Source organism: Panthera leo, chromosome B3 (assembly GCF_018350215.1).
Source record: "Panthera leo isolate Ple1 chromosome B3, P.leo_Ple1_pat1.1, whole genome shotgun sequence".
In the NCBI taxonomy this organism is placed as follows: domain Eukaryota; kingdom Metazoa; phylum Chordata; class Mammalia; order Carnivora; family Felidae; genus Panthera; species Panthera leo.
In genome coordinates, this window is record NC_056684.1 from 72,973,937 (window position 1) to 72,995,496 (window position 21,560).

Below are 21,560 nucleotides of genomic sequence, written 5' to 3' on the forward strand. Positions count from 1 at the left end.
AGCAAGTGACAAAACTGATCTTTAATTTCTTCACGTATGTCATGAGAATTAGAACCCCCGAGACAGTTGAAAGAACAAAACGAGAGAATTATTTGCGCAAGTGGTTTGAAGAGTACCATTTCCTATAAGCAAACACATAAACAATCCTCACATCCTGCACTCCGTTAACACTGCCTAAGAGTTACATTCCACTTTTCGCCACCAAAGCAAGCTGAAACATGTAAATGTGGAAGTACTTAGTTCAATTTCTAACAAAGTGCTTAATGATGCAGTTCCAGGAATGCATTGTGTCATAAGCATGGAACCACCTGTAACAAGTGAGGGATTAGTAAAGGATTACCAGCCTCAGGGAAAAGACAAAGGACTGTCATTTCCCAGGGTCGTCAGCACTGCCTTTTGTCATTAACTTCAGATATACTTAATGAAAACACGGAAGCAGATTCACATTTGCAAGTTATAAACTCCTAAAGAGCTCTGCAGAGGACTGAAGGGAAAGAAGGATTTTAATACCAGTAAAGAAGAAAAATAAAAAACAGAGCCACAGGCAGAGGAAGGAGTGGCATGGAGTTTATTAATTTGAAAGGCAAAAAGGAGGTCCCACTTAATGGAAAGTAGAGGCCATCTTCATAAATGCTCATTACAAAACTGCTCTAACACAGAAGCAAGGGAACTTCTCTGGGCTCTCCACCTACATTCCAAATCAGAGTCGGTAGGAAGTATAAATCGGAAGAAAATCCACGTGTCCAAGTTGCCATCTCAAAAGCTCTTATCCAGGAGAAAGCAAAAAGTGAACCTAAAAGAGAGAAGCAGAAAGGTAAGAGAGATATCCAAGGTTTTTAAAAATGTCTTAGAACACTACAAGACAGGGCCCCAAATCCTTCCAACAAAATTCTAAACCCACAAAGACAAAAGACAACTATGGGGTTCCCAAATTCTGGACAGCATTTAAGCCAGGCTAGAAGAACCAGAATAAAGCAAATATTTTTCACAGAACATTTTACAGAGATATCCATAAAAAGGAATGTTCAAATCTGAATCCCAAGCACACCAAGGCAAAACTTACTAAGAGTTGCAGGCATGGGTTTCAACTCCGCTCTAGAATTAATAAGCTACATGACTTAACAGAAGTCACTCTGACCTCTCTGGCTCACAAACTCTTTGGGGGGGAGGAGGGGGGCAGGGGTTGCAATTGAGCCTCCAGGGCTTTTCTGGATCTAGAAAGCCTACAAAGCACTACATTTCAGCAGGAAGAACAGGGAGTAAAAGGAAGAATTCAACAGAGAAAAACTCCCAATCTCAAATTTAACACGGAAAGAGAAGAAATAATTTGCACTGACAGATTAGGTTATTTTTGGCAAAAAGGTGGAGGATAACTCCAAGAGAAGCAGCTGCCCTACTGCTAGTCACTTGAGATGCGAGCTGTAAGCTGTGAGATGGGTTCCTCATAGCGTCTCGTGTGCTGCGCTAAGGGTGCAGCCAGAAAGTGGCCCCTTAGATTTAGGGGCTCCAACACACTGAGCCGTCAGTAGCCATTTCTCCTGCAGTGTGCCATTAAAATTCTGCAATCTTCTTTGGCTGCCACGACTTGAAAAGGGCTTGAAAACACTACCTTTCAGAAGAGCTGAGCCACCCTGGCAGGTAAAAGGGCATCACCTTATTTTGCATACCGGTTAAGGTGACCTGGAGATTCTAGCATCAGAGCTTAATAGAAAGATATTAGACTTCTAGCCAGAGTGCTTTTATGTCAGTAACAATGGTACTTAGAGACATGATACAGAACTGTAGAACATTCTTATATCAATAGAATTGTGAGAAATGCATAAAAGAGCAAAAAAAAAACAAAAAAACAAAAAACAGGGAAAAGTGTTCACAGTGAACAAACAGACCTGTTAAAACTCACCTATTCACTCCACCAAACTTCCTTTTTTTAAAAAATCTTAAGTAATGTCTACACCCAACATGGGGCTCAAACTCACAACCACAAGATCAAGAGTCACATGCTCTACAAACTGAGCCAGCCAGGTGCCCCACTCCATCAAATTTCTTAAAGCAAAAACTCTCTCAGGATGTCTGGGTGGCTCAGTCAGTTAAGCATCCAACTTCAGCTCAGGTCAGCTGGATTTCACAGTTGGTGGGTTTGAGCCCCACGTCGGGCTCTCTGCTGTCAGCAGAGCCCACTTGGGATCCTCTGTTCCCCTCTCTCTCTCTGCCCCTTCCCTGCTCGTGTTCTCTCCCTCTCAAAAAAATAATTAATTAATTTAAAAAAAAAAAACCACTCTGGCCACAGACTATGAATTATGAATGCATCAGTTCTAATGGCCCAGGTGAGAGCAGACTAGAACATAGGATCATTTGAGTGAGGAGCCTTGAGACAGAATTATAAAAGAAATCATAGTTTAGTACAAAAGTCAAGTCTTAAGCTTCTATGGTATTAAAACTGTCAAACAAATCTAAGGCACGAAGGCTGGTCCATCTAGAAGGCAAAAATGACTCAGGACCTAAGTCTCGTGATAGTGGTTTTCAGAAAATTCTACTTAACAAAGACCTGCTCCCTTCTTTTAAGACAAAACTACATTTACCAGATAGTATTCTAAAAGCAGAGGAGGGGCACCTGGGTGGCTCAGTCGGTTGGGCATCCGACTTCGGCTCAGGTCATGATCTTGTGGTCGCGAGTTCGAGCCCCGCGTCAGGCTCTGTGCTGACCGCTCAGAGCCTGGAGCCTGCTTCGGATTCTGTGTCTCCCTCTCTCTAACCCTCCCCCCGTTCATGCTCTGTTTCTCTCTGTCTGAAAAATAAATAAACATTAAAAAAAAAAAAAAAACTTTAAAAAAATATAAAAGCAGAGGAGCTCGGATTCTTTGAAATGTTAACAAAACTGGACTATTCAACAGCTCAGAAGAATGGCTTCAACTGCTAACCAGGGGATGAAGATTTCAGGAAACTAATCAAATTTCTTCCCACAGTATCAAGACATGCAAAATGGAAGGCACCTACTGAGAAAAATTAGCATGACTTCTTCAGTCTATGTCACCCATGCAGAAAAGACAGTGCCATCTGATCAGTCTGCTCTAATCACCTTAAAAGAAAGCCAGGCACAACACAAAGTTAAAAATAATTATTCTCTGTATAGACACAAAAGATAATGCCAGACAGGGTCATTTCCATTTGGAATCCGTATTCTTCTCCAGCAGCATCTCTATTCAGACACTAGCACTGAGCAGATAGGCTCAAATACTGATTTTCCTTCAAACCCATCTCATCCTGGATCCCGGTCACCCAATTAACAGTGAAATTAGAGAAAATGTGAATCAAGACCATTCTGCAGAAATTCTAGGTTCCGAGCTCAATGTGAATCACTCACTACAATCTCAGAAGGCACAAATCATGTGTTTCTAAAAATGAGAGGTACAGATCAAGCAAGCAGTCTGATCCTCTCATTTCATAGATGAGGAAAGCAGTAGGTACTAGGAGTTTAATAGATTTTTCCAGGGCCGTGCTATCTTTAACACTGAAGCCACCAGCCATACGTGGCTATTTAAACTTAGTTAAAATTAAATAAAATGTAAAAATCAGTGCCTCAGTCACGCACATTTCAAATGTTCATTAACAACACATGGCTAGTGGCTACCATACCAAATGGTACAGACTTAGAACTATTTCCACGTTGCAGAGTTCTACTAGAGGGCACTGCACCAAGGTCATCCCCTCTGGATAGTCAGGTCTCCTGATCTGCCTTCTCTAGCATGTCTTCTGGACCCAAGATGACCAACTTTGTAGAAATATTTTATTTATTAATTTTAAGTAATCTCTACACTCAACATGGGTGGCCAGGCGCCCAGCAGAAATATTTTAGAGAGCCTACCTTCATCTTTTCTTATCTCTCCTAAGCTTTCTCATTGAAAAAAAAGCAGCTTAATATTTTTAATGAAAACCTTTTAACAAGAAGATGTAATTCATCATCCAAAAGTCTCTGAACAAAATAGAGAAGAAGGAATATGAAAGTTTAGAGTCAAGTATCTGTTATCAAGTTGCCACTCAGTTACTTAACAGTTCCAGGGCCTGGACAAGTTAATTTAAAATTCACCAAGGTTGGCGGGCACTTGGCTGGCTCAGTTGGTGAAGCATGGGACTCCAGATCCTGGGGTCATGAGTTCCAGTCTCACATTAGGTGTAGAGATTACTTTTTAAAAATTAAATTTCACTAAGGTTTAATTACCTCATGTGTAAAATAGGAATACTATCATTCATCAACCTCATTGCAGGAAGAGGCAACAGGATCACATGGGTTAATGTGTCTAAGAGTATATGTGAGTCCCATAAGCCTGATAATATGATAACCGTAAAACATTTCCAAATGTTACCTAATTTTGTAAAAGGTCTTATGCAAACATTGTGCATTTTGTTGTATATACTGACACTAACTTTCTACCTCTTGTGGATGGATGATGGAAATCTGGTAACACGGATAAAAAGCAACAACTGAAGAAAAAAAAGCAAAGCTCAACTGAGGATCCACACAAACAGCACAATCTCCCTGAAATACACTGGGAACTATCATGAATTCTAATAATCACAGGCTATAGCAGCTGCAAGAGAGTGATGAACATCCAGATGATGTGCATTGGGAAACTGGGCCTCAGAAACAAGCTTATTTGTCCAATCAACTAGTTAACAGAGCAAACTCTACAATGCAGGCCTTCCAATTTCTAGTCTCATGCTTGTGCTCCACCCTACAGTCCTTCAAACAAATTGTTTCCTTGGCTTCTTTCTTCCACAGTACTTTCCATGTCTTAGCATCCATGTAACTAATGATTTAGCTATTTTTATAGCATTTTCTTATAGTTGAAAGGGTTTATTTATTCATACACTCATTCAACAAACATGCACAGTGACTGTTCACCTCATGCTAAACCCTGAGGTCCTTCAGGGAATTTAAGAGTTCAGTGGGAGAGACAGGAAAGCAAATGAACAGTTTCATAACTACTGGCTAAATGCAGCACTACAGGTATGCACAATGGGCCCCAGAAAAGACTCCTATACAACTTGGGTAGGAATTATCCAAGCTGAAAGGATGGAGTAAGGAGTTAGGGCAGCAATGAACTTCATAAACACAACTCTACTTGATATATTTTTTTTATTGAGAGCTTTAAACAGACCAAATACAAAACAGAGTTCAATCACCAATTAGTCGTTAACTAGTGTTTTTTAGTAAATAAAATAAGCAGATTTAGGGCCTTAATAATGGGTACAGAATCTCCCCCTCCATCTGGTGAAAAAAGGGGGCTGGAAAAAGAAAGATTATACTGTGTGCTTAGCTCAAAATACAGTCTACAAATTTAGAATAGTTCCTTTTTTGAGAACTTACTTGGTGGCTAGCTCTAATTCAGTAAGAGGAAGTGTCAAAGAGAAAATGAAATAAAAACTGAACAGCGCCCCCCCCCCCCCTTTCAAAAAACTTAAAGATTATTACCAGTGGAGGTCATGTTGGGAACAAAAACAGGTCTAGAATGAACCAAAAAGGTGCTCTTCAACTGACAAGAAAAGGAAATAAAGGGAAAATCTGTGGGTCTCTGCGCACTTGAGGTCTTCCCTGGATAACAAAATCCCTAAGCCACATTAAGGTTGCATGACCTTTGGAGCCTAACTCCACACTGCCCACCAGTGGTCAGAATGTAAAGCAACCCCCACCTAGCATGTAAGCCCACTTGGACCTCTGCTGCCCTCCTGCGACTAGAAAAAAACTAGATTTTATCACAAAGGTATCAGTGTTCCCCACCCCCACCCAGCCCCCACCCAACTCAACTTTTGCTTTGTAGTAGTACATTCTCGGCATGAAATGTACGACCCACTAGGTGGCAGTAGAGCCTAAAGAATATTTAGATTCCCGTCCAGAGGAAATTTTCTAGGACACTACACAGGAGTACCCCCTTATTCAAGGTTTCACTTTCCATAGTTACTGCAGTCCATCACAGGGGAAGCAGATGACCCTCCTTCTAAAGTACTGTCAGGTCAATAGTACCCTAACACTAGGTCACAACACCTACATCATTCACCTCACTTCATCTCATCACATAGGCATTTTATCATCTCACATCATCGCAAGCAGGGTGAATACAGAACAGTAAGATGTTCTGAGAGAGAATATAGTCACAACACTTTAATTCCAGTATATATTGTCCTATTTTGTGATTCGTAACTGTTGTTAACCTCTTACTGGGCCTAACTGATGCACTGAACTTTACCACAGGTATATGTATATAGGAAAAACAATAGTATACATAGGGTTCGGAACTATTGGTGGTTTCAGGCATCCACTGGGGGGCTTGGAACGCATCCCCCACAGAGAATAGGGGACTACTGTGCTCCCCTGATAAATTCAAAGAGCCAATAACAATTGTTTGTAAATAGCACTGCTTGTCAGAGTTCTGTTCTGCCCAGCTCGGTTAGTCCCCTTGTTCCAGCCAGGATTAAACACCATGAATTTTTAAAGATCTGTGGGAGAATGGTCTCTATTATAAAAACAAAGCAACACTAACAAGATTTTAGCATGAGCATTGGAGCATTTTGCAAACAACCTCCCCAGGGGCTGAGCACATTTCCAAGCTCAGGTTTGTCCCTTGTGCCCAGTTCACTTTCCCTCAGATCCAGGGACCTTGTCATCAGGAACTTCCCTTCCCAAACTGTGATCCAATGGAGCTGTGTCCCTCTTCTTCATTTCCCTTCAGAACACCTCAGAGAAGCTGACAAATTTTGAAAAGAACTTCACAGACGTAAAGAAACAAACATAGGAAATACTTACAGATAGTATGTAAATTTTAAAATATTCAAATCTACTGAACTGTGTCATAAATTCATCCAAAATAAATTTACAGCCACCTAAGTGCCAGACACTAATCAGCAACTCCAAAGGTCACTAGGAGCATTTTTTACTTTTGGATTTTCATTTTTAGGATCATCTAAAAACTATCATGAGTGGTATGCCTGGCAGTAGAACATGCGACTCTTGATCTCTGGGGTCATTGAGTTTGAGCCTCGCGTTGGGTGTGGAGTTTGCCTAAAAATAAAGTAAGGGGTGTCTGGGTGGTTCAGGTGGTTAAGCGTCAGACTTCAGCTCCGTCATGATCTCACGGTTCATGAATTTGAGCCCCGTATCGAGCTCTGCGCTGACAGTGTGCAGCGTGCTTGGGATTCTCTTTCTCTTTCTCTCTCTCAAAATAAATAAACTTTAGCCAACTATATAACCAGTGCTGCCAACTGAGTGGCACAGGATGGGTTTTCAGGAGACCACATAGGCTGGCTAAAGGTTGGAAAAGGCTGTGTTAATAGATCTAGGTTTTACATTAGTCCTAGCTGAATGAAATTGTCATGAAGCTCAGGTCTTCCAGCAGAGGGAAGGGAACTTCAGCTGAATCTACAATGTCTAATCTGTTCAAAATCTTTTTTTTTTTTTTTATGTTTATTTATTTTTGAGAGACAGAGACTGAGTGCAAGCAAGGGAGGGGCAGAGACAGAGGGAGACACAGAATCTGAAGCAGGCTCCAGGCTCTGGGCTCTGATGCGGGGCTTGAACCCACGAACCAAGAGATCATGACCTGAGCCAAAGTTGGACACTTAACTGACTGAGACACCCAGGCACCCCTAATCTGTTCAAAATCTTAATTCCCAGCATCGATTGGTTAGGTTATTCTTTCTACTTTTCTGTATTTTTTAAACTTGTTATAATAAAAGCAAAGAAAATAATAAGGAAAGCACAGTGATAAATAACTGATTTTTTTTTTTAATTTTAACATTTATTCATTTTTGAGAGATGGAGAAAGACAAAGCGTGAACAGGGGATGGGGCAGAGAGAGAGGGAGACACGTAAACCGAAGCAGGCTCCAGGCTCTGAGCTGTTAGCACAGAGCCTGATGCAGGGCTCGAACTCACAGACCGCGAGATGATGACCTGAGCCAAAGATGGACACTTAACTGACTGAGCCACCCAGGCGCCCCAATACCTGACTTTTTAAACACACTTCTTTAACTCTTCAATTGTCAAATACTCTATAGTAAACAAACAAGCAAAAATGGGGCATAAGAAAACTTTTTTGAAGTCACACTGGATTATCAGGCTTTTTTGTTTTTAATGTTTTGTTTATTTTTGAGAGAGACAGACAGAGAGACAGAGAGAGAGAGAGAGTATGAGCAGGGGAGAGGCAGAGAGAAGGAAACAATCTGAAGCAGGCTCCGGGCTCTGAGCTATTCACACAGAACCCAACGCAGGGACTCAAACCCACGAACCCTGAGATCATGACCTGAGCCCAAGTCAGATGCTCAACTGACTGAGCCACCCAAGTGCCCCCCTCATGAGGTTATTTTAAAATTAAAGTAAGACATGGGTGCCTGGGTGGCTCAATCAGTTAAGTGTCCAACTCTTGATTTCGGCTCAGGTCATGATCTTGTGGTTTGTGGGATTAAGCCCCGCAGAATTCTCCCTCTCTGCCTCTCTCCCCTGCTCGAACTCTCTCCCAAAATAAATAAATAAACTTTTAAAAAATAAAAAATAAATAAAAGACACAGAACAAGAAGCACTTAAATCCTGACCTATGGTGAGCTCTCACTATCTGTATGTTAATTTAGTTACTTCTTGAATATTTATTTTTTCAACTCAATGCCATTTTCTTCTGATCTGCCTTTTTTCAGAGTAGCTGCTAGTTTTAAATGTCATCCTCAAATTCATGCAAGAGCGTACACTATAGATGTTTATTCTTTTTATACCCAACCCTCAATGTACTTGGCAAGTATAGGAATGTTCAATCTGTTTTGTTCTACCTTCTGAGTTGGTATAAATATTGAGAACTTACTTGGAAAATATTTTAAAAGTGTTTTGGCACACTACACATAAAAAGGGCAGGGGTGCCTAGGCGGCTCAGTTGGTTAAGCATCCAGCTCTTGATTTTGGCTCGGGTCAGGATCTCACAGTTCATGAGTTCAAGCCCCATGTCAGGCTCTGCACTGACAGCATCTTTCTCCCTCTGTCTCTGTCCCTTCCCCTGCTTTCTCTCAAAAAAAATAATAAAATAAACTTAAAGAAAGAGTTAGGGGCATCTGAGTGGCTCAGTCAGTTAAGCATCCAACTTCAGCTCAGGTCATGATCTTACAGTTTGTGGGTTCTAGTCCCACGTCGGGGTCTGTACTGACAGCTCAGAGCCTGAAGTCTGCTTCAGATTCTGTGTCTCCCTCTCTCTCTGCCCCTTCCCTGCTTGCTCTCTCTCTCTCTCAAAAATAAACCTTTAAAAATAAAAAAAAAGCTAAAATAAAAAGCACATAAAAAGGGAAAATAGATACAGGTTTAAAAGTAGGAGAATATAACCTGTGTCAAATGATCTCTGTGAAAAATCTTTTGGGCAATGTCCGAGAAAAGGATTTTTCAATGAGCATACTCTCTACAGAATGATTTACCACTATAATCTAGGATTGGAAGATTTTGCTCTACCTTGGGCCCATTAATTCCCAGTTGAACAAGTGGCCCTACATTGTTAATATGGTCTGCAGTATGCAATTCCTGCTGAGCCTGCTTTTTTGTCTCTGTTTTTGTCATAATTTTGAAATACTAAGCTCTCTGCAGCAGAGTCCTCTTCCAATCACGTCGGCCATAGGAAATCATTTTCCATGATTTGGTATCTCCCTGAGCCTAAAGAACACCCTTGAATTGTTTGCTCTGTTCCCTTCCTAAGCATACACATGACTCATCTAGAAAAAATAATTTTAGTAATCTAAAGCAAATCAGTCAAAAGACCTATGACTTTCCCAGCAAGGTTACTATCAGAGAGCCCAAGAGTCACTCATGAGGTTTGCAAGTATAAGGTCAATGTTGGTGGTTTGGTTTTTTAGCTGTACTCAAAGAGTTATCATCCTCAAATACCTTGTCTGCTGCCTCTGCTCCCAAATGGCATATAGCTCCCTTCTCTGGACTCCCACAGTACTTTGTTCAGATCTTTGGTGTGGCTCTAACTATGCTGAATTTTAACTGCTATGTTTATAGGCCTTCTCCTCTACTAGAAAAGTTAAGACCCACATTTTACTTTTGTTTGTATTCCCAGTAACAAGGCACTGACTGCCACATAGAAGGTGTGGTAAGGGGAGGGAGGGGGACAACTCAAGCCCTGATCAGGTTTCCAAAGAGTTAAACTGTATCAGAATAGTAGAAAGAAGTACTTCTCAAACTTTTTCACTGAAATAAACCGTTTCTGTCAACTTACCACTACCAAAAATGAAAACTTACCTGAATTAACAGAACTGTTTTTGAAGCAGTTATCAATGACAAAAAGAATCCATGGAACACTGTAAGCAACTGATTCATTCATGCCAGAAATTAATGTACAGTCCTTGTCGCATTATTGCATACACTTTGGACAGAGTCGCTAACTCTTGTGTTATACTGCCAATTAGTACAAACATGACAGATTTCTAAGTAGTGACAGAGGCTAGTCCTAGGATATTCTTCCCCCAAAAAGGATAACATTTCCTAAGGTTCTTTTTTTTCCTACCACCCAATAGCAACACTAAATGTTATGATGGAAAGGCAAAGAAAATAGCGCATTCGCTCATCGTAAGCCAGGTAGGGTACTAGAGGAGCACTAGGCCAAGGGCACCACTAGGGAAGGCACCACTCTGCAACCACCTAGCTGTGTGGCCACAGAAGGCCTCTGTTTTCTCATATATAAAATAACAGTGTCAACACACAGTTTGGAAACCACTCATGTGCTTCTTAGAGATTTAGGATTCTGCTTGGGAGGAAGAAAGGCCAAGCAGAGAGGGCTTTTTAATTCTGTCAATCAAAACAACTCCAGCTCCATTGCTGTTTTATATACTGAGATTCTACATAAGAGTTTAGAGAAAAAGGAGTTCTACGCTAATAAAGGGAAAATGGCAAACGAACCAAATGACATTTCATCATATATTTTAAAGTCTTCCCCCAAGCTAATCCAATTTCCCCATTTATTTCCACTTTAGCACACATTATTAGCAAATGGCCACAGTCCTTCATTCAGCATATACTGGATGTCTACCAGATGTGAGCATTCTACTAGGGGAACAATGGCCCAGCATTTAAAAGTTACCTGAGATCAAAGAAAAAAATTATAGAGCAAATCTCCAGGCAGAACCTACAATTTATGTCTCTTCCAAGATTTCCGTTATTTTCATGAAGTTACTGATGCAGAAATTTAGGTATTAGCTACAGGCAAAGTCTTACTTTCTGTTATCTTAATGATTTGCAAAACAGTGAGAAGAGAAGGCAATGACCAAGAGAGACAGCACTGAAGACTCATGATCATATTAATGTTTTGCATTCCAATAGAAAATTCTGCAAATGTCTTATCAGCAATATGGGAACCCGGGCAACTATAATCAAAACCAGCCACACTCAACTTCCATGCCTAAAATCAACATTATGGCACAAGGGCTATGATCACTACTTACATTCTTCTAGCCTCCTACTCCTCAATTAAGTAAGTGGGAGTAATTCAGCCAACGAAGTTCATTACGACAAGGTGCAGGATGGTGCTGGCAAAGAGAAAATCAGCAAAAGCTCGTTCTGGGGAGATGCCTTGGAAATCCGCTTTGTTCTGTGGGTTGATCTGTATCCTGAGGCAAACTGCACAAGAAGCAAAACATGAAAATGATTATCTAGAAAAAAACACAAATATGACTGCTAATGAACACACCCATACTCTACGTCCCAATAATTCTAACAGAAATGATGCATAAGTGCATCCAAAGGCACGTACAGGAATGATACCCAGGACAGCCCCAAACGAGAAACAATCTAAATGTCTCTCAACAGGCAAATGGATAAACTATGGCATATGCACACAATAAAGTACCATGCAGCAGTGAAAAAGAACTTCACAATATGAAGACCTCCCACAAATATGTTAAGCAACACAATCCAGACACCAAAAACCCATGCTGTATGATCCCATCTATATACAGTTTAACAGGAGGCAAACCAATCCACGAAAATATAAGCCATATAAGCCTCTTTCACAGGAAGAGGAATGACTGGGAAGGTGTAAGGAGGGCTCTAGGTGCTGGTAATGTTCTGCTCTGGGTGCCGGCCAGACAGGTGAATTTAAGAATTCATGATGGTACAACTCAGTTTTATGTTCATGTTTAAGTTAAAAGAAAAAAATATGATGTGTCAGATTAAAAACCAAAAGCTCACTCAGAAAAAGATATATATTACTAACATATCTTCAGAACTCTCCTATCTCCTGACTTAAATTTATAATTACACCTCAATTGGGGTGTAGGTGAGGCAGTAACAAAGAGGCCGGGCTGAATGACAAAAAGTTATAAAACCGTGAATTTTTTTTTTTAGCTCATTTATTTATTTCGAGAAAGAGAGTGCATGTATGAGCAGGGGAGGGGCAGAGACAGAAAGGGAGAGAGAGAATCCCAAGCAGACTCCACACGGTCAGTGCGCAGAGACCTATGCAGGGCTCAAGCCCATAAAACCGCAAGATCATGACCTGAACCAAAATCAAGAGTCGGATGCTTAATCGACTGAGCCACCCAGGCACCCCAAACTGTGAATTATTTTCTAATAAAATGTGCATAATATTGGATAGCACAGACTATAAATAGAAGATGCTTATCCATGAGGACCTCATAGTTATCATCTTTGATATTAAAGTTCTAGCAGCTGCTTGTCTCAAAAAAAGGCAAGACATCTAAACTATATAACGTTGACAGAGAACTCTCCACTGCCACACTCTAGATCCCTGAAGATGCCAACCTGATACATTAGCCACAGTCACCATTTGACATGAAACGGAAGTTCTACGAGTACACTTTTCCAAAATATCTTTATGCCTGTGTTAAATAATTACACTACTTAAGAAAATCTAAATTTGCTTCAGGCTAGCAGCCCTTACATCACCAACCAAGAAAATGAAATGAACTGAGATCTAACCCAAAGATCAGAAAACTACCAGATTAGTTCTCCAGAGGCCATTACCATGGCAACAGTTTTCATTACGCTTAAACATGTAAATACTGTGGAAACACTACTGATCTTTTCAAGCACCTGGACTCTTCAAAATATGAAGGACACTGACTGAAGCAAGGGCAACCAATTAAAATCCCGCTGTGGAGAGTACAGACTGGTTCAACCATTTGGGAGAGTTGGCAATATCCATTAAAATTTTAAATGTTTTTACTTTTTGAATAAGGAATTTGTCTAGCAGAACAAAGAATTTCTAACAGCATGTTCATAAAGTTGAAAAAAAAAGTGAAAGCAGTCCAAATGTCATCAAGGGGATTATTTCAATAAATTACACTACAGACATGCAATAAAATCCTATGCAATTATTTAAAAAAAGAGAGATAAATTCTCTATATCCTGACAGTAAAGACAACCAAGATATATTAAGTGAAGAAAAAAAAAAGCCAAAAAATTATTCCATTCTCCATTTCTCTTTAAAAAAAAGATATTTTCTCATTTCTGTTAGTTGGAACCTGGGAAAAAATATGGAGAAATAGATATCAAACTATTAACAGTGGCTCTGGAGATGGAGGGTGGGGACACAGTACTGTTTCAGAAAATATGAGGGGACAAAAGAGAAGCTCCCTGTGAAGGTTGGTAAGGTAATGAATCGATGCGTTTTCATTACTACAATCACAGTAAGCCACCTTATTTTATTGACAATGTAAGAATCAGAGTTCCATGGAGACAGAAAGGACCTTGGAGTTATAAAGGCCAATACCCATCTGATACATAAAATGCCCAAGAAGAGGTGGGGGTGGGGCATACTGGCGGAGGGTGCATGATCACCTGGGAAGTTTTCCAAAGTATACTCACCACTACTAGAATCTGATAAGCCATCCCTAGGTAAGGAATTACAAACCTTCCAGAACCTGTGTTACTAATAGGGGTGTCCTATTCCTCATAAGCACTGGGATACAAACATGGCAAAGAAAATCTGTTCAAAAAGCTCCTCCACAAATGATCATTCAGTCTCTCCCTAAGCACTTCCAAAGATGGAAATTTACTACCTCCTAAGGCAGACAACTTCATTTAAGCAGTCCTAATTCAATCTATCTCCTTAAATGTTCATTAATCCAGCAAATTATTTACTGAGCACCTATTATGTGCCATGAATCATCCCAGGTGCTGGGAACATGGCACAGAACAAGACAGACAAGAGTCTGGCTCCCAAGAAACTTACACTCTAATAGAGAGAAACATATAATAAGTAAGCAAATAAACAAGGAAATATCAGGTAGTGATTATGTGCCATGAAGAAAATAAAACAAGGAAAAGTTCAGTTTGGAGTTTCAGACCAGACATCACGTGAAGATGAGGCAAGAGGATTTACTAATTTGGAATGCAGGGAATGGGTCAGAACTAAAAACATCAATGTGGTAAATTGTAGTTATATAGACATTAAACTCACCTACGGAAAGAAATTGGAGAACAGGAGGTATCTAGCATCATGTCCTCAGACAGAGAAGTACCGAACACAAACAGTAGGAAGGGAAAACCAATGAGGTGAGAAGGAACAACCAGGAGAGTGTAGTGCTATAAAAGCTTCAAGAAGAAAGTACTTCCAATAGGAGGCAGCAGCCAACCATGTTAAATACTAAACGTTGTTGCGCATTCAGGCAAGGTGAAATAGATGGCCATTAGGTTTGGCAAGATGGCAAGCAGTTTCACTGAGCAGTGGAACAGACCACCTCAAGAGTGGGGTAAGGAATGAACGGTAAGTGAGAAAGAAACAGCAACTATTCTGTCAAGGCATTCTGTGATGATGGGGAAGAAATGGAATGGCAGCTGGAGGCGTTTCTGGGGCCAAATTATTTTTTTGTTTGTTTATTCTTGGGAGAGAGAGAGAATGTGAGCGTGTGAGCAGGGGAAGGGATAAAGAGAGGGAGAGAATTCCAAGCAGGCTCCATGCCGTCAGTGCAGAGCCCGACGTGGCACTCAAACCCACAATTTAAGATCATAAGCTGAGTCAAAATCAACAGTCGGATGCTTAACTGACTGAGCCACCCAGGCTGCCCTTAATTGGATAATATTAGAATCTGCATATATGATGGGAATGATCCACTAGAGAGAGAGAGGCTTTTTTTTTTTGGTGGGGGGGGAGGGGTTGGGTGTTTTGTTTTGTTTTGTTTTTGGTGCAAAAAGGTGATTTTATTAAAGCAGGAGGACAGGACCCGTGGGCAGGAAGATCTGCTGAGAGAAAAATAATAATGCAGAATGAAAAGATGATTGCATAAGTGGAGTCCCTGAGGGAACAAGAGAACACTACCCAAGTGAAGGAGCTGGCATTGGGCAGGAAAGGGACACATCAACCATTATCATGGGAAGTCAAAGAGTAAGGGTACAGGTGCAGATGTGCTGCCAGGATTCCTTGCTGGGAAGACGAAAGGATTCCTGTCTACCTTTTTAGTAAAAAAATAAAACAAGATCATCAACTGAGAATAAAGGAAAAGAGGATATACAGAAGAGAGTTAAGAGAGAAGTTATAATGCATTATTTTGGAAAAGCAAACATTTAAGGGAGTATTATAGGACCACTGGGTAAGTGGTCCTGTATGTGTGCCCATGTGCCTATTTTCACCATACTTCTCCATCAGAGCACTCCATCCAGGTACTTGTCTGTATCTCCCACTAGATTATAAACTCTAGGACAGCAGAGACCATGTCTGTGGGTCTCACAGCTCATCCTCAGTACATGGCAGAGAATCTGGCACATAACTGCTTAGTATTCACTTAATTATTACGGGCACACTCACGATTTAACATATACAGTGTTAAGCACTGAAGATGAACAGATGAAAAGACAGTCCCTTTCCTCAAGAGGCCCATCTTCCAGAGTGAAGACAGACACACAAACAAATATATACAGCACAGTATCAAAGTGCCACACCTCCCTCCCACCCTCTCTCTCTCACACACACACACACGCACGCACGCACGCACACACACACACACACACACACGTGAAATAAGAATATAGAAAAAAGACCAAAATCTGTTGGAGGAGTCAGGGAACGGTTCCAAAGGGAAGGAGCACTTGAGCTAAGCTAAGAAACAAAGGAATTTCCCAGGCAGTCAAGCAAAAGTAAAATAGCTTGAGACATCACAGCATGTTCAGAGAATATCAAGTAACAAATGCTAGGGTATAAAGTACAGAGGAAGCAGAGACAAGAGATGAAACTGGAGATACAGATGGGATCAGATCATGAAAGAGCCTGGTGCCATGAAAAAGATTTTTAGGGGCACCTGGGTAGCTCAGTTGGTTAAACTTCCAACTTCAGCTCAGGTCATGATCTCATGGTTCATGGGTTCGAGTCCTGTGTCGGGCTCTATGCTGACAGCTCAGAGCCTAGAGCCAGCTTCAGATTCTGTGTCTCCTCTCTCTGCCCTTCCCCTGCTCACAGTCTCTGTCTCCCTCAAAAACAAACAAACAAACAAATAAATAAATAAATAAATTTTTTTAAGGTTTTTAATTTTTCACTGGGACACTGACAAATTTTATGCGGGGAGTGGAATGATCTGATTTGCAAGTCAAATCGAGCCCACAAACACAAGTGGAAGACAGACTGGAGGGAAAGAGACCAGAGGCTGGGACACAAGTGAGGAAGATTACAGTGGTCTAAATAAGGGATATTGAGGGGTGCCTGGGTGGTTCAGTCGGTTAAGCATCCGACTGTGGCTCAGGTAATGATCTCGCAGTTCGTGAGTTCAAGCCTCGCATCAGGCTCTGTGCTGACAGCTCAGAGCCTGGAGCCTGCTTCAAATTCTGTGTCTCCCTCTATCTCTGCCCCTCCCCTGCTCATGCTCGGTCCCTCCCTCTCATAAAAATAAACACTAAAAAAATTTTAATAAAAAATAAATAAACAAGAGATACTGAGAGCCTTGGTCACTGAGGATGGAGAGCTAGCTACAGATATGAAAGAGATTTAGAAACAGGAACAAGGTTAGCAAACTTCCAATCTCTGGGATAGCAGTTATGGTAGATAATATTAGGGCCCATAAATCTGATAGATAATTCCCAAAGAAATGCTGGACCCCAGTCCACATGGCCCAATAGCTCCCATGAGATAAATACTCTGGTTTAGGCATCCTTGCCTTTTAAATTCAAACTGCTTTTGGATTTGTACACTGGAAGAAACGAACTATTTTTTTTAATCCAAAACTGTTTCATATAGATTAGAGAATAAAATAAATCAAAGTTGTAAAATGACTTAAAAACTGATTTCAAGATCAAAGACTTATTTTTAAAAATCTTTATGTTTTCTGCTTATCTCTCCTAAATAGTACTCTGAATGAGTAGAAAGAGGGATTTCACTTAGGGTAAAAAAGGAAACTAGAAGGGCTGCCAACCCGGGAATGTTACTCTAACAAAGGGACAGATGTCCTCAGCTAGAGATATCTAACCATAAGATAAACAGTCAGCTGCTAAGGAAATGTGAAATCTGTCTTTTCAAGCTTACTATACTTGACACTGTTGATCCAAAAAAAAAAAAAAAAGATTTATCAATGGCAATTTTCTACCTCTGGCTCCTTGAAACCACAGGTAAGTCTCCTAGCCATAAGGGAATAGAAGAAAACAGACTATTTTCACTGACACCAAATTAACACCAGGTTTTTTAAAAATGTGACAGTAAAAAAAAGAAAGAAAAAAGAAAAAAAGTGTGATAGCATTCTATATTAGTTAAAAATATACTGATCAATTTCCAAAGAACATATGTTAAATTAACACATGTAGAAGGAATGGAACAAAACAGGCTGCCAAAAAGAAATTAGGAAACCAGACAAAGTAAGTTTTCCCTCCAATTCATCAGTGTAGGCTAACACCAATTGTAAGTCTCTCCCTTATTCAAATTTAGAAAAAAAGCAGGGAGTAGAGGGGGAGGCACCTGGCTGGCTCAGTCAGAAAAGCATGCAACTCTAGGTCTCCAGGTTTTGAGTTCAAGCCCCACACTGGGTGTAGAGATTGCATAAATTAAGTAAATAAATAAAAATAAAATAAAGTAAAATAAAATAAAATCTAAATCCTGAGATGCTTTCCCATTACCTACAGAGTAAAATCTTTGGCCTGGCACTCGAAGCTCTAGCATCCGCACTACCTAAACTTTCAACATAACCTCCTACAATCCCATTCTCCAGCTAAATGGCCTCCTCCCTCCTCTTCCAACAGGAAACCACAGGAAAATTAGCAACCCAGCACCATAAACAGGTACAAGGCTTCCCTTCCCAACAATCACAACAAAGGATAAACTCCAAATTTCAAATTTCCCATTAAAATATCTCCTGTTGAGGGGCACCTGGGCAGCTCAGTCAGTTGAGCATGACTTCAGCTCAGGTCATGATCTCACAGTTTTTGAGTTTGAGCACCGCATTGGGGCTCACTGTATGCAGTGTGGAGCATGCTTCAGATCCTTGTCCCCCTCTCTCAAAAAATAAATATTAAACATACACACACACTTTAAAACATCTCCTGTTGGGGCGCCTGGGTGGCTCAGTCAGTTAAGCGGCCGACTTCAGTTCAGGTCATGATCTCACGGTTCGGGAGTTCAAGCCCCGCGTCGGGCTCTGTGCTGACAGCTCAGAGCCTGGAGCCTGTTTCGGATTCTGTGTCTCCCTCTCTCTGACCCTCCTTCATTCATGCTCTGTCTCTCTCTGTCTCAAAAATAAATAAACGTTAAAATAAAAAAAAGAAAAAAAAAAAACATCTCCTGTTGAGGATCTGGGCTAACAATGAGCAGAGAGGTAGTAAGGGCATTTAATAAGGGCAACGCTGTCAAAAGAAATGCAGATGATACCCTTTGATGGTAACTATGAACTGTGATGAATGCTTTCTTTTCCTGAAGCAACTTTCATTTCTCTGGCCCAATTACCTGTAATCTAACAGTTTTGGAAATCCCAATCCCCCATATTGACTCCACTAATAAAGTGCCCTTTCACAGACATTCTCTTCAAAGACAAGCTATGACTTCTTACTAGGGAGGTGGGTAGGGAGTCTGCCAACTCAACTGTAGATACAATAGCTTCAAAAACAGGAAAAATTATCTGCTCAAAAAATCTTCTGGTTTTCGGGTGCCTGGGAGGCTCAGTCGGTTAAGTATCTGACTTGATTCAGCTCACATCATGATCTCACAGTTTGTGGTATTGAGCCCCAAGTCAGGCGCTGCGATGACAGCACAGAGCCTGCTTGGGATTCTCTCTCGCTCTCCCTCTGCCCATCTCCACTCTCACATGGACACCACTCTCACTCTCAAAATAAGTAAACATCTTTAAGAATTTGTTCCCGGGGCACCTAGGTGGCTCAGTAGGTTAAGCATCCAACTTCAGCACAGGTCATGATCTCGCAGTTCATGGCTTCAAGCCCTGCATCAGGCTCTGTGCTGACATCTCAGACTCTGGGGCCTGCTTCAGATTCTGTGTCTCCCTCTCTCTCTGCCTCTCCCCTGCTCATGCTCTGTCTCTCTCTCCCCACCGCCACCCCAAAAAAAAAAAAAAACATATAAATAAATAAACATTAAAGATAATAAATAAAATAAAAATAAAAATAATTTGCTCTGGTTTTATCACATTAATAATCTACAACTGTAGTCCATACCTACTCTTCAGTAAATCACACTCTTCCATATAGCCTTGAGGAAGCATTCTTAACCTTAAGAGGCTTATGAAACCAGGGAGACTTCAGCAATAAACTTTCTTTTTAATCAGCTTGGGCCCCACCCTATTCCTACTCCTGCAGACCTGGAAGGCAAAAATCATCAAACAAAAGTCACTGGAGGTTCTCAAAATTCCTTCTCCAGCCTAGATAATAAAAATCCTAGTCACAAAAAGTCGGGGGCAGGGTGAGGGCAGGTGGGATAGGTCAGGAATCTGGAGCAAAAAGGGTAGTGCATCTGGGGTATATGATGGTGGTAACATTTGAACTGACAGCCAGGATGCTGCCACAAAGAACCTAGTGTTGGTCCTCTAGGTCAAAACTCAAAATCATAATGAAACATCCAACTAACAGACTATTAACTCTCAAACTCCAGGCCAAGCTAGTGCACAAGTCAGTAAGTCTTCAGGCTTAGTTCTGAGAGAGAAAGCAAAATATCTCTGGTTTGAGTCTGAAGTAGCATTTGTGTAAAAGCCATTCTATAGACCTATAAGCAGAGAACCACTATAAATTAACAATTCTAATCCTGTATTTTGTCTGTGCCCCATCTAAACTGTACACTCATTAAGAACAAGGAACATAAACCTGATGCACCTCCAAAGCTTTTATCACAGTATTTGTATTTGATTCAAAACGCAATTGATGGCCTGACTGATAATAATCACACTGGGAAAAAAAATTAATTCTAGCATGTTCTCAAAGTCAGAGAGAAGGTGATACCAGGGACTGGAAAGGCCATCTGATGGCCACCTATAAAGTGGACTGCCTAACACTCATGGGCCAAGCCTGAACTTGGCATTCATACAGTTCCTATTGGGCAAGAAAGGTCAGATTTTGGCAAAAATTCATGGGACAGTCAACTCTTGTTAAATATGACTGTCTACAAGGTATCAAATGCTGGGATTCAGAATAAAAGCTAAAACATAACTATGTGAATAAAAACTGAGTTCAGGCTAATGAAATAACAGTTTCATCCACAAATCAGTAGAAGCAGCTAAAAGCCAAAGTCAAGTAAAGGTTGATTCAATGAGCAAACCACCTGTATTTATATTTCTTACACTGTTCATTGAAATGTTTCACTGGCGGTTAGCAGTGATTAGGCCAAGTTGAGAGAGATGCTTTCAGAGCTGGGTTTCCATTTTAAAGGTCTACCAATTTTAAAGATATGTTAAAGCTAAATGAAAGTTGGAATGGAGTTTTCCTGGACCAATAGGAACATAGTGTACTGGATCACCAAGTTGAGCAGCAGCATGAAGGGAGTTTTTCTAGAGACTTAATTCCAGCTCCTAGGCGGCTGTTTGGCATTAGGCTTGTGGTAACCTTTCCGAGCCTCAATTTCCCCATTCACAAGAGGGCAATGCAGCTCCTCTCATAACGTCACGAGGCGGGGAGCTGATACAAAAAAGAGTGCTGTGGGAATAAAAGCAGTGCGCCAAAGTAAACACATTATTACTGCGATTACTTATAGAATCATTACCCGCTAGGATGAAGCTCCCCACACAAGAGATGAAGCCCGAGAGAAAAGAGTTGAAGGGGAAGGTCCCCACGAGGAGGCAATAACCGAACTGCAGCGCCCCGGTCAGCAGTATGTACAGGAGGTACGCGTCAAGCAACTTCAGACGCTGAGGAGTGGAGCTCAAGTACTCTTCTAAGAACCGCGAGATGACGGACACTACCGACGCCGACATGACTACACACTCGGTCCTCCGGCCTACCCTCAGCAACCACCTGGCGAAACCGATGGCCACACCGGATGTAGCCTTAGCGCCTGCGCACCGCTGTGGCCCAGCTCCGCCCTTTCCGATTTGCCACTTTGCGCAGGCGTACACGCAGGCCAGGGCGCGAAACAACTAATGCGCAGACGCAGAATACATCCACAGAATGAG

General features: G+C 41.1%; 1 protein-coding gene across 3 annotated transcripts; it reads right to left on the reverse strand.

Moving 5' to 3' along the window:
- Window positions 1–551: 551 nt before the first annotated feature.
- DAD1 (defender against cell death 1) lies at window positions 552–21,535 on the reverse strand. Of its 3 annotated transcripts, XR_006203691.1 has the most exons (5): window positions 21,152–21,535; window positions 11,463–11,637; window positions 5,471–5,531; window positions 2,995–3,076; window positions 552–793 (listed from the first exon to the last, which is right to left on the reverse strand). XR_006203691.1 is itself a non-coding variant. In XM_042942672.1 (3 exons), the coding sequence occupies exons 1-2, from the start codon at window positions 21,360–21,362 to the stop codon at window positions 11,507–11,509; spliced, it is 342 nt and encodes a 113-aa protein (XP_042798606.1). In that variant the 5' UTR covers window positions 21,363–21,535; the 3' UTR covers window positions 552–793; window positions 11,463–11,506. The 3 variants fall into 3 exon arrangements, 1 of the variants encoding a protein (XP_042798606.1); XR_006203692.1 differs by lacking the exon at window positions 2,995–3,076; XM_042942672.1 differs by lacking the exons at window positions 2,995–3,076; window positions 5,471–5,531.
- Window positions 21,536–21,560: the final 25 nt, after the last annotated feature.